Source organism: Zootoca vivipara, chromosome 12 (assembly GCF_963506605.1).
Source record: "Zootoca vivipara chromosome 12, rZooViv1.1, whole genome shotgun sequence".
Classification (NCBI taxonomy): domain Eukaryota; kingdom Metazoa; phylum Chordata; class Lepidosauria; order Squamata; family Lacertidae; genus Zootoca; species Zootoca vivipara.
Window position 1 is genome coordinate 15827293 of NC_083287.1, and position 13937 is coordinate 15841229.

General features: G+C 40.6%; 1 protein-coding gene across 3 annotated transcripts in view; it reads right to left on the reverse strand.

The window, feature by feature from the left end:
* RBMS3 (RNA binding motif single stranded interacting protein 3) overlaps positions 1-13937 on the reverse strand; it is a 746746-nt gene that overhangs the window by 44818 nt on the left and 687991 nt on the right. For all 3 annotated transcript variants that reach the window (XM_035130054.2, XM_035130057.2, XM_060280656.1), the window contains one exon: positions 9282-9332. In XM_035130054.2, the coding sequence (XP_034985945.2) occupies positions 9282-9332 (51 nt within the window). The remainder of the gene's footprint in view (positions 1-9281; positions 9333-13937) is intronic.

A 13937-nucleotide genomic window follows, 5' to 3' on the forward strand; every position in this document is an offset into this window, starting at 1 on the left:
TTTCAAAAATCCCTAAAAATATATCTCAGTTATTAACCTTCACCATAGCTTAGCTTGCACAGACTACATATTGTAAAGCATATTGTGCTGTGTATAAACTGTCAAAAGCCTGTGATTGATCGATCTGTAATAACTAACGTGCATCTACCTCTGATTGATCTGCTTTAGGCACTTTCTCCTCCTTTTTGTGTTTAGCATGTTTGTATGGTCCTGAGACACATACTATTGACATTTTTTTATTATTATCCGAAAATAGCAGAAGAAAAAGAACACGCTTCTAAATGCAACAGCCCCAATACTGTGGGAATGCCTATGATTTATATATGGTTATTTAAGATGAAGGAAAATCTCTAGATTTGGCTCAGTATTGAACAGTTCGTGCTGCAAATGAACACATTTTCAGGGCATTTTCAGCCACTGAGTCGCATGGACATAAATGAATTTCTACTGCACTTTGTTGGGGGTGGTGGAGGAAAAAAACTGGTATTAAAGCAACGCTAGCAAGAAAGAGTTAGAATAACAGTTATTGTACAAGTCAACTTGTTTGGCTTTTAAAGCTATTCATCTGGGGCTTGGCTGCTGTATTAAAGGTGCCCAAGACTCACAAGACTATTCCGAGAAGCTGGAATTTGCTCTTGCTGGAAACTGCCAAGAATCAAATTGTGACTATGTATAGCTAACTTTGGTTCTTTCACTTGATTAAGCAAGAAATATTTCAAACATATAACTTCTGGTTGTGTAAGTGAGCAGGAATTCAAGAACCTCTTAATGAGGGTGAAAGAGGAGAGCGCAAAATATGGTCTGAAGCTCAACATCAAAAAAACCAAGATCATGGATGGCCACTGGTCCCATCACCTCCTGGCAAATAGAAGGGGAAGAAATGGAGGCAGTGAGGGATTTTACTTTCTTGGGCTCCTTGATCACTGCAGATGGTGACAGCAGTCACGAAATTAAAAGAGGCCTGCTTCTTGGGAGAAAAGTGATGGCAAACCTAGACAGCATCTTAAAAAGCACAGACATCACCTTGCCTACAAAGGTCCGTATAGTTAAAGCTATGGTTTTCCCAGTAGTGATGTATGGAAGTGAGAGCTGGACCATAAAGAAGGCTGATCGCCGAAGAATTGATGCTTTTGAATTATGGTGTTGGAGGAGACTCTTGAGAGGCCCATGGACTGCTAGAAGATCAAACCTATCCATTCTTAAAGAAATCAGCCCTGAGTGCTCACTGGAAGGACAGATCCTGAAGCTAAGGCTCCAATACTTTGGCCACCTCACGAGAAGAGAAGACTCCCTGGAAAAGACCCTGATGGTGGGAAAGACTGAGGGCACAAGGAGAAGGGGACGACAGAGGACAAGATGGTTGGACAGTGTTCTTGAAGCTACTAACATGAGTTTGACCAAACTGCAGGAGGCAATGGAAGGCAGGAGTGCCTGGCGTGCTCTGGTCCATGGGGGTCACGAAGAGTCGGGCACGACTAAACGACAAAGAAGAATAGAAATGCTGCCTCACTACTGAACATTTCGCTCAGTATTGTTAGAAGCAGCTCCCATTCAACTGATGCCTTCAAAGGCGCTCTCTCTCTCTCTGGTCCTGTTTGTAGCAGATGTTTTGTATCACATACTTGAACGAGCTAATTCATCTGTAAGGGATCGCCCACACTGGCTGGTGTGCATCCAGCTGTGAAAATAGCTCAAGTGTCATTTGCGGACACTTTCATTCCATTCTTCTGATCTCATAGGAACTCAGTGACCACAACCAAGTCCAGAGGAGAGAGAGAGAGAGCAAGAGAGGGGGAAGAATTGAGAACATTCACATCCTTCAAAGAAATTTCCAGCGTGGGAGTAATGTTACTTCAAGCAGGAAGCGTTTTTGGAAAGGAATGCGGCTGATGCCGGAGGAAGATAATACCGATCTCCTAGTGGTGGTGCCTTTGACACAAAAATGAGCCATTTCGTATTGAAAAGCTCAGGGACTGCATCATTATGATGGAGCTAAGAGAACCTGGCTAATTCGATGTCCGCAAGACGGTTCAATCAATCACCACTTCTCACTAAAAGCTACTGATTCCCATTACAAGATGCGTTAAGACATGATACAAGTTCACTTCACCACGCGAGGACTTTTCTATACCGGGAAGCCACTTTAATATATTTCTGAGCTAGAAACAAAATCAATTTGAATTGTTCTCTAGTGAATCCATACCCTGTTAATAGCGGTGCAGCCACATTAAAATTTATTAGTAGAGAAAAACAATATTCTAAGTCTATGATGGAGTCAGTTGTCCTTTGTTTTTGTTTTTAAGTGACCAGATGAAGCATCTAATGGTAATGAACATGCCTTAAAGTCAGTTGGGATTACTCCATCACAGGTCTAAATTTGTCTGTGAAGGTACAGATATTGCCTTATTAACTTCCTCATTTAAAAGAAACAAAAAGAAATTATGCATTCTGAATGTTCAAAAAATATAGTCAATCCTCCCCCCCTTCATTATACTCTCATATATTCTTAATGAAATTGATGTTACACAATAAAACTCACTATGTCTGACTGCGATATTACTGCTGCTATTTCAAAGAGTGTTTTTTAAATAGAAAACAATCCATTTTTGGATCATCCATACTTGCATACCAATTGCACACCGTTGGAACGGTGCAACTAAGAACATAAGTCTTGCTTTGAAGCCACATTTGAACCTAGCCCAAACAAAGAAAATTCATAAATATGCCTGGATATTCCCTAGTTTCAGCAGTCTTTAGGCAACCAACACTAATACTGCTCTAACCAGTTGCCATAGGGCATGGCTAGGTACTGCAAAATGATGCCTCCCTGTTCCTGGCCAACCAGTCACTAGGAGTGGCTTTTGCAACACCACTACACTGTGCAAGACCCACCACCGTCTTATGTCGTATGATTTATAATGAGAGGGTAAACCACCGTGAGGTGCAAATATTTAAATGTATAAACAACCTTCACATAAGGAGATTCAAAAATGTGTGTAAAGTCTCATACTCAAAGTCTTAAAAGTCCAGTATAAAGTGCAATAAAGTCCGACAATAAAGTGCTATGATGTAAGATGCGTTCTTATCTCTTCCCGACGGGTGGCCAGCTTCTTGCCCGTTTCACAGGAATGGTTTCCTCAGGGTGCGGACTCTTTCAAAGATTCATGTGTGAAGGCTTAACAAGACTAACGAGGTTCACAATTCTCAAAGACTGAGATATACCGTGTTTCCCCTTTTTTAAGACGTAGTCATTATATAAGCCATAGCAGGATTTCTAAGCAATTGCGCGATACAAGCCATACCCCGAAAATAAGACATACTGATAGACCCTTCACCCAGTAGCAATAACCCCCCTCCCGCCAGCCAACCCCCCCTTAAAAATATCTCCATTTTGCTGTCGCTCCACAGACACGTATTTCCTTTAAAAGCTTGTAAAAATGCACTGAAGAGCCGTAGCTGCTGGCTGCCGAAGCCTCGTGACCTCCGTGAGCGCGTCTGTCTCTCTCTCTCCCCCCGCCCCCTGCGTCTCTCTCTCTCTCTCTCTCTCACACACACACACACAGAGAGAGAGAGAGAGAGAGAGAGAGAGAGCACCCACCTCTCGCTTCCCCCCACCTTTCCCTTCCATTCTATGCGCCCACCCCTGAGTTGCCTGTTGATTTCCTCTTGACGGGAGAGGGGCGATTGAATGCAAAGGCTGTTTTCCCTTTAAGGGAGAGATCTCCGTGTGCGCGTCTGTGTCCTCTGTCTCTCTGTCTCTCTGTCTCTCTGTCTCTCTCTCTCTCACACACACAGAACCCACCTCTCGCTTCCCTCCACCTTTCCCTTCCATTCTATGCGTCCACCCATGAGTTGCCTGTTGATTTCCTCTTGACGGCAGTCTCCTGTGTCTGATTGTTGTCTCCTTGCAGCCTTCCTTTCTACCTTATGCTTGCTTGTCTGTGGAGCTGCCCCTTTAAGGATTTGTAAGTAGTCTGGATCGCAGTCCTTGCCTTGGGGACTTTTTTAAAAAAATTAAGGACTTTTTCCTTCTTGCTGTTTGTGAGCACAAAAGTTAAACTGCCGGTCCTAGCTTCCTTTACCCACAAAATTTTACCTTGCTAGCTCAATTGCTTCTTAATTGCTACCATTTACCAAGTCAGCAATCTTAATTGCTGTTTAGCTGGCTTCTTTGTTCTCAGCAGGTAGCTTCTTTGCTATCAGTGATAGCACTACAAAGTTCTGGTTACAGGTAGGTAGCCGTGTTGGTCTGGGTCGAAGTAAAATAAAAAAATTCCTTCAGTAGCACCTTAAAGACTCATACCAAAATAAAACTTAGTTGGTCTTTAAGGTGCTACTGAAGGAATTTTTTTATTTTAGCACTACAAAGTGTTACATTGTTGGAACTTAAGTCTTGGGCAGCTGGCTAGTAGAGATCCTTATTTGCTTTACTATAGGCTACTGCTAGGACTGTATCACACAGATAGATTCCATTATACTGGTTTAGATTTAAGAAGCTCCAGTGTAGCAGATTGCTATTAAGTGAGTCCCCACATCAGAGGAGAGAGAGAGCAGCCCTTTGCGAACATCCCAGGGCTGGGGAGAGAGGGCTGGGCCAGGGACGCACACACCTCCCTTCCCTCAGACTCATAATAAAAATACGAGTAAGACATCCCACCAAAAATAAGCCACCCTGTGGTTTTTTGAGAAAAAAAAGTAATAAGACGGTGTCTTAAAAAAGGGGAAACACGGTATATAGCATAGAAGAATACAGGAAGTACTTTCTACCTTCTAGCCCTGTATTTTCTGTTCTGACCAGCAGCAGCTCCCGATTAATCCTTCCAACTCAGGCATCCCCAAACTTTGACCCTCCAGATGTTTTGGACTACAATTCCCATCTTCCCCAACCACTGGTCCTGTTAGCTAGGGAACATGGGAGTTGTAGGACAAAACATCTGGAGGGCCGCAGTTTGGGGATGCCTGTTCTAACTGAAGGACGCCAGGCGTTCAACAACCAAGGTACAACTGTACTCAGTTCCTGCACCTACGGTATCCTGAAGCAGGTTTGGTTTAATGTTCAATAATGTGGTCCTTATTCAACCCAGCTGTACATGTCTGTGCATTTATTTCAGCCCTCAGCTGAAAGTCTGTTCCAGCTTGTTCTACCAGTTTGGGTGGCATTCTTCATCTTCCCAAAGGGAGGGATAAATTATGTACTGCACATTCTGGGCATTTTCCAATCTGAAATGTAGGTGAATTCTCATCTAACTGTTAGACGATCCTCCACAAATTAGAGCATGAGGAAGGCTGAAGTGACCTCAATCTGACATACTAGTCCCAGAGAGACATTGCCAATTACTATCTTGATTATCAGGGTTATTGATGTGGCAGCCCTTGATTTTCTCCCTCAAGAAATACTGGAAGATTGCTCTGCTGAGTTTAGGTACCGGCTAAGTTATTTCAGCCATATATGTTTTAGCAAGCTCATTTTCAAAGAATTAAAATGCAAAGAATTTTGAGAGATTAGTTGTCCATTTTATTTTCATGTTTTATGTTTATTTTCTTGCGTAGGTGAACCTAATATGTTTCATTTTGGATACCAAACGTACCTGTCTATGAAATTTATGCTTTAGTTTCCTTCATCTTTTCTATTCAGATGCAAATGGACTCATCATTTAACTTACGATTTACGTAAAGTAACTATAGTAATGAGATAGTTCTGTGATGACACACAAGGAGCTTAAATTATTTGAGGCTATTGCATCCAAAGGATTAAAATTATCTGTTGCAATCTGGAGGCTTTCCAATAAAGCAAAATAGCTGATAGTAAATTAAAAGAACAACATGTCAATGGAAATGGCTGAATATACACTATCTGTCTCTATCTATCTATCTATCTATCTATCTATCTATCTATCTATCTATCTATCTATCTATCTATCTGCAGCATAGGCTTCAAGGTTACCTTTTGGGTAACTGCTGGGTAAATTTATGTATAGGTTTCAGAAGTCATTGGTTAGTTTAGGGAAAACCCTGGTTGGTTTCAAAGTTAGGAATCCATAAAGGATGAATCTCGTGAAAACATTCAATGACATCCCGAAATGCAAAAAGAAATGGAATCCATACATTCTGAACAGGAGGGATCATAGGCGCTGACTCCTAGGGGCCGAGGCAGTTCCAGCCCCCTGAATGTATTTTTGGAGGGGTCTGGTCCCCCTCAAATTTCAGAGGGCATTTGGCTCCACCCCCTGGATCCTCACAACATCATGCACCCCCCCCCCAATTAAAAAAAATCCTATAGAGAAGCTGGCAGCCTCTGAGAGGGGTGAATTTGATGAATAATGTGGCATGCTCATAATTTTCTAACGTTACATTGAGAGAATCATGTGGCATCTTAACTATAAGGGAGGAGGTCAACATAGAACAGATCAGACTATTGGTCGTTTAGCTCTGTACTGTCTGCATTAACAGGCAGTAGCCCTCCAGGGTTTCAAGCAGCGGTCTTTTCCAGCCCTACCTAGGAGTAAGCCCTACTCAATTCAATACAGTATACTTTTGAGTAAACATGGTCAGGAGTGTAGTGTGTGCCACTATGCAGAATCATATCAGCATGACAGTAAGCTTTATTCTGTGAGAGGGATGAAGAAATGCTTGGATTTCAATACTAAAATCCTAAGCATTTTTTATTGTATTTTTTGCAGGAATGCAGGCGATTCAGGCTCAAAAGAAATATCCTAGCTTCCGAAACCTGATTCACTGCTGTGTATGTAAGAGTCACAATTCTAGAGCGTTAAGAAATATTACAGAATGTATTTTATTTTCTGCCTGTAACCAAGCAAGGAATTATCAATGTAAGTGGGGAAAATATGAGGTTTAAAGGGGTTGACATCCTCTCCTCCAGCTTAAGAATAGAAGCGGCTCTTCCATGTAAATTGTAGAGGCTCGAATTTATGTTGCAGATTTCAACACAATTGAAATGACTGCAGCCTGTGCGAGAGAGGGGCCTTAAAAATAGCACTGGGGGGGGGGTGGCAGTGGCAGATGAGCCAGAGTGCTACGAATCAGGATTAGAGTAACATTGCATGTAGGTGAGTATGTTATATCTATTCTACGCATATTTACTCCAAGCCACTGAAAGCCATTCCCATGATTTCATGCATAGCAAAACTCACTACCAAAACGTATTATGTTAGCAGATATATATATATATATAGAGAGAGAGAGAGAGAGTCATGCTTATGTTGAGAAGTGAAATGATGCTCCCAGAAAACAATTAAAAAATAAATAAACCAAAGCATCACCTTGCACATTTCTACCAGTCTCCCATATCTCCAAATCAAGTAGACAAAAATTGTCCGGTGGATTAAGTGTATGACCCTGCATACTTAATACTTTCAAACTGAGCCGCTTCTGATAAACTGTTGAAATCCAAAATGGGAAACAATCAAGGGCTCAGTGTCAAGAGGAGCAAGGCAAAATTATTTACCAGACGAAAGCTGGTGGCTGATTGCCTTTTCATAAGCCACTGTTTATCAAGTGTCCTGTGGTCAGGTCATCGAAGCACACCAAGAACAAAGCCCGAATTGTGGCCCAAATTTCACTTACAAAAGTGATCTTCGGGGTTATGTAAGAAAATACCATTTTGTACCATATATTGCAGACCAGTTGTGCAGATTTGCAAATACTCAGTGGGCTCGATCTAGAAAGGAGGAAGCGTCTTTGGACCCGGCTAAATCTCAAGCCATCTCACAAGAAGTCTTCCCCATTATCTTGCAAGACAAGTGGAAGTTACATACTTATTTCTTTTTCAGTGAAGCTGTCGCAATACTAAAGTTTGGAATTTTCACCATATCGGATAAGCTGTATTTTTTTTAATAGAGAGCACTCATCAAAACAGGGATCATCCAAACAAATCACAGTAGTTCTAAATGCCATCTCTGATTCACTGCTTGTATCCGTTTGAATATTTCAGCAATTCAGTACGGCTCCTTCCTCTCAACAATAAAGACCCTTTTTATTTTTTTAAAGAATGTAACAGGAGTAGCAGCAGATGTGCTCATCCCTGGCAACTGAGAATACACAGGAGTGCAATTCCTTTGGTCTCCCCAATGTAATGATTCATAGACTACACAAAGTGTACTTTAGTTTGCAATTCCCTTACCATCATTAATGAGCACAGAACCCTCCCAAGCAGCATACCTACTAATGTAATATTTCCATGCAAATCATACTAAATGCAGGGAGCTCCCCTAAGGGATGTCTTCAGCACACCTGACACCTGGAACCCACTTAGGGACTTGCCCTGATCCCCTTGCTAGCAGAATAAGCAGACAGGGTCAACTCGCTAGCAGAATAAGCAGATTTATGGGTCAACAGTCCAACCCAGGAAATCGTTACACAAAACCTCAAACAGCATTGTCCCAATTATTTTCTGGACCCTATCCTGCTTAAACTTCCAGTTTAGCCCAAAATTCTGCAACCAATAGTACAGGAACCTGTTATCAAAATGTCAACTTAATGTCATTAAGGATTTACTGCACATCTACACATGAAACACACTAAATTTCTCATAACTATTTAGCAGGATTATGCAGAAGGCCAAGCTACCCCGTAACACATAAACTGACCTTGCATTTAGTTATATAATTGGTCCTTCTAACCCACTGTGACAAACAGCTTTCCAGGGTCTCAGAGCATAGGTTTTTCCTATCTACTGCTACCTGATCATTTTAACTGAAGATGCCAAGGATTCCACACAGGAATGTATGCATAGCACGTGCTCTACCACTGAGCTATGGCCCCTCCCACAAGCCATCATCATCATCATTTATTATTTATACATACCTCACCCATCTAGCTGGGTTTCTCCAGCCACTCTGGGCAGCTTCCAACAGAATATTAAAAACACAATAAAACATCAACCATTAAAAACTTCCCTAAACAGTGCTGTCTTCAGATGTCTTCTAAAAGTCAGATAAAACCTCAGCCTGGGAAACTTTAATACTCAAGAGTTCCTACGCAGCTGAAAACTGAACCATATTGCCCTTGATTGTGCATATCATTTTTATCTACAATGCATGTTAGCATCACACACAACAAAGATGCACAGAATCTATCAACTCGGATCTGCCTAATAACTATTCCACTAATCCTTGGCTGTTTTGCAGCTGATATTACTTTCAGTAAATTCTCAACTAACTTGAGTACCTGCAGTAAACCTCCCACAATCAGGAAAATCAAGTTCCACCAACTCCCAGAGAAAAAAGAAGAAACAAGAAAAGTGTGCATGTATGCTCACTTACTGTTGGTTGCATAACGTATGACGGATGAGGCATCCATGAAGTACTCTGAACCTGTGTATCAGAAAGCACTATATTAGAACAATGGTGTAAAAAAAACCACACACACCCAAATCTAGCAATAATCTTGCTTTGAATAAAATACATAGCAAATTGAACCTTGCTGTAGCACTTTGGAAAATGCTGCAGCCACATTGCTGCAAGTTAATAGATGTAATTCCCCCCCCCCCAAGATATCATCTACAGATTTGCATTTTAAATCTTAATAGCACAGACAAGATTGATGGTGCGGCTGAGATGCATCCTGCAAACTGCATGACAGCACTTCTGATCATCCTTCTGGTCCCCAACAGTCCACCTTGCACAGTTGCAAGGTTGACGCAGGTGGCAGCCCATAGAGAAAAATGTTGTGAAAAGTAGAGCCTGATAAATGGGCAAGCGATGCTACTAAAACCAATGAACAATGCTGAATATTGCAACTAAAACAGAGCCAGGGCAAGTTGATGTTGAGAGGGCATATTCCTCTGGTTTATGGACTTCAAGCTACTTGACTCACAACTCTGTTCTGTCTGTATGAAGGGATGTACACACAAAGGAGTGTACTACTGACAGAGGTTTTTGGTGTGTGTGATAAAGTTTATTGGCTTCAATCAAAGCAATATATTACAGAGCTAGACAATTAAGGAACAGTTTACATACACATTACATAAATGGGCTTCCAGGAAAATCCATCAACTCAAGAGAATGAGGACTAGCATTTACTCTGGAATAATTAGGATGCTCTTGAGCAAGAAACGTGCACATCCTATGTTGACCAAATCCTCTTTAAATTAAAAATACAGTTCAAAAGTTGAGAAGCATGAGTCCTAAGTAACCTAATTAAATACTTATTGGTAGGAAGTTAAAAGTTCAGTAGCCTTTCAGAAAATATTCCAGTTTCTCAATGAATACTGTCACTGCCCTTAGGTCATAGGATAAATGTTTTTTTAAAGAACAGCTTGAAAAATAGGAAACTGCCTTATTTCAGGCCTATTTGCTTTTCAAGTCCAGTGTTGTCTACTCAGATGTGCACTGTACTCACTGTTGACAAATTTACAGAGCTCTTACTATAACACAACATATAACAGAGGGACATGATTCTAGAGAGCTTGAGCAAATCGTGTTCCATAAGGGAGATGATCATACTCACCAAAGTATGTCATACATGTCAATTAGAAATCAAGTGAAATGCTCTCGATGATATTGCAGCCTTCCCATTCAAGTTGTCTGAGTAAGTATCAAAGTTCACTCTGAGTATTTCTCTGATGACTACATTTCCTTTGGTGGCATTTTTAGTAAATGTTTCAGATTTCCCTAGCAACTTTGCATTGTAGAAGTGATAATAGAATATGAATAACTGATTACAAACAAATAACCACAACTTGCGGGGTGTGTGTGTGCGTGCGTGCATTCCGCAAAGGCTCTTCTTTTTTTCAATTACTGATTATCAGCATTTAGGACTAGAGGTTATCAGGAGCTTGACACCAGTTGGTATGAATTCTCATAAGGGGACGATCAATTTTCAGGCAGCGGGAAAAGTGATGGTTTCGAAATAATCGGCAAATACCACCAAGTGAATTTCAAGCTTGGTTAGGAAGCATTGCCACTTGGTGATGAGAAATGGAACTGCACATTTTCTTTGAACAGGAAATTTCCTTTCCAAGTTCTGTCTTTGCCAATTCATTTGATAAGCCTTCTAACAGAGGAAACAGTCTGTGCCTTTCTTTTTGCCTTTGTGGATTTTCATCCAGTTAAATCTGTATCTCACCAGGCATTTAAATATCTTCTCTCTTCCTTTCTTGAAAAAAAACTTTAAAACCTTTTAAGTTTACACCTATTCCTTCTGGGTCGTGTACTCATTTCCCCCCTCTCGGTTCTGTTTGACAAATACTTTCCCCCTCATTCCACAGAATCTGTTTTAATTCCTCAGATGCTTCAGAAACAAAAGTTGCTTCTCTGTTTCTGCCCATTGCGCTCTTTTTTTATCTTATCTACCTATTTCACATAAAATTATTTTGCTTTTATGTACTGCCATAACTGCTGAAACATCCTTAGGCAGAAAATTCAAAATAACGTCCCTAACCTCTTTTGAATAACCCATATTTCTTCACTTTATTTGTCATTATCAGACTTCATAGCCACCAAAACGGCAAGATTTGTATCTTGCCTACCGCCTTTCCTAAAAACAAATTAGAACTTTTACGCTATAGATATATTCCCTTGTGTTCAGTCACCTCATCTATTCCTGTGATTGACATCCTCTTCTGCTGACACTTTTGTTTATAAGAAATCCTACTATCTCTACCTCTAGCTTCCTTGCATTTTCTTCAATATTATCCTTCATCTCCTAGCTATCAACATGGCACTGTCCCTCTGATATACTTAGAAAACACAATCTCAACAGACTCATCTGCGGCTAAAATAACAGAATTCCCTTGAGAAAACATAAGGTAGTATCTCTAATGTGAAAAACATCCAGAGCAGGCTTATGCAGTTCGTAGTACATGAGGCTGCCTTTGAACATTGCAATTGGCTCTGAATGCAACAACCAGGCTACTCACGAGAATGGATTGGTTAGAAAACTAGCCTACCCCCCCCCCTCAAACCCACTTTCTACCAAATGGACTGATTACTTCCTCCCAAATGCTTCAGCTGTTCAGTGAAAACTATTTGGTATTGGGTGCAAATGTTGCAGTTTTCACAGAACAACTGAGGCACCTGAAAGGACTGTTCATGGTTTTCATTTCAGGCTTTAGAAAAAATTTTGTGGGAAATAAAAATAATAATGTTTGTCTCTTAATTTTTCAAACATTAGAAACAGGCAAAATTGTATTCCGAACCAGGTAGGTAACTGTGTGAGCTTTGTCAGCCTCTGTAATTGGACCCTTCCCTTCATTGGCCTATAAACGTGGGAACCTGAGTATATTAAATACACTCTACCTATCTATCTATCTATCATCACAATTTCTGCATAAACTGAACCTGAACAAAATCAGTTGTCTCCTTTAACTCCCATCAGTTCCTCAATATTTAACTCCTATTGCTCACAACTGATTTATATATTGTGTGGTGTTTCTACTCTTTTTTATCTGATACATACCTGGTGATGGACAGTTATTTGTATGAACAAAGCCATTTATATGCTACACATTAATAAGGGCTATTTGATTTGGTTTTGCATGTAGGAAAAGGAGAATCACTGGCATACAAGTCAGAAAACCAGAATACAATCTAGGAAATATATATTTTGTAAAATACCGTATATTCCGGTGTATAAGATGACTGAGTGTATAAGACGACCCCCAACTTTTCCAGTTAAAATATAGAGTTTGGGATATACTCGCCATACAAGAAATACGACCCGGTGTATAAGACGACCCCCGACCTTTGAGAAGATTTTTCCTGGGTTAAAAAGTAGTCTTATACGCAGGAATATACAGTATGCTTTTTTAAAAGACATTATGTGCTTTCATACTCGGGGATACAAAAAGCTAACAAATCTTTCCACGCTCACCTAATAAGCATTTCCGTAATCAAGTTAAAGTTACATAAATCCACTGTCTGAGAAACCCCTGGTGAACAAAGCATATTCTACAATGTGCTATTATTTCTTGCACATAGATCCATTAAGAAAGTACCTAAGGAAATGTGAGAAAATGTTGCAGGACTGACTAGTAAAGTTTTGAGGGTAATGTAAAACATAGTATTTGCTTTATAAGAGCCAAAATGCGTGCGTTCGTTCGGAAGAGAAAACTTAAATTGCACTGCCACCTATTGTTATGGGTGAACTCTCATGCATAAGAAACTGTGTGAAGTCCTAGACTTGCTTCTGGGAACATGAAGTTGAGCAGCCTCCCTGCACTTGAATATCGGGGTGGGGGTAGGGGGGAAGGTCCCTTTCACTCCAGTGGGAATGGTTTCCTCACCACTAGGCTCCCAATCCAGACTAGGGTTGCCAGACTCAATAGAGGACAGGACTTCTGTGCTTTTAATTGCCCTTCTCTCTTTTGAGTCTGGAAACCTTAAAGAGAAACCAGCAGACCTTTTGTTTAATTTCCAAGGAAAGGGTCTGCTGGTTTCTCTTTAAAGTTTTCAGACTCAAAAGAAAGCAAGGCAATTAAAGGCACAGAAGTCCTGTCCTCTATTGAGTCTGGAAACCCTAATCCAGACTGTGACCCCCGGGGTGTGTGTGTTCCCTTTCAATGAGCTACTTCTAGTTTGGCCCTCTGTTTCATGAAATTAAGGAGCCATGAAAAAAGAAATGTGCAGTTCTCTGCTTTGAGCAATGAATGTTTATTTTAAGCAGTGACAGAATGTTTATTTTAAGCAGTGACAGAAATATTGAACAAAACGTTGCCAAATTAAGGTAGCACAGTAGTCAGGGTGGGAGATACCGTTGGGAATAGGGAAGCCCAGAATACATATGTTGACAACACAGGAAACCTTTTATAAAAAAAGTTTACGATTGTTTATTACAGTTTGCCACTTTTTTTTCTTAATGCCAATCTTCACCTGCCTAACCTACCTCACAGATTTGTTTGTGGGGGGTTAAATGAGGAATGGGAGAATCCTGTGCACCACTTTCAGCTGCTTGGAACAAAGGTGACATATAAATGCAAT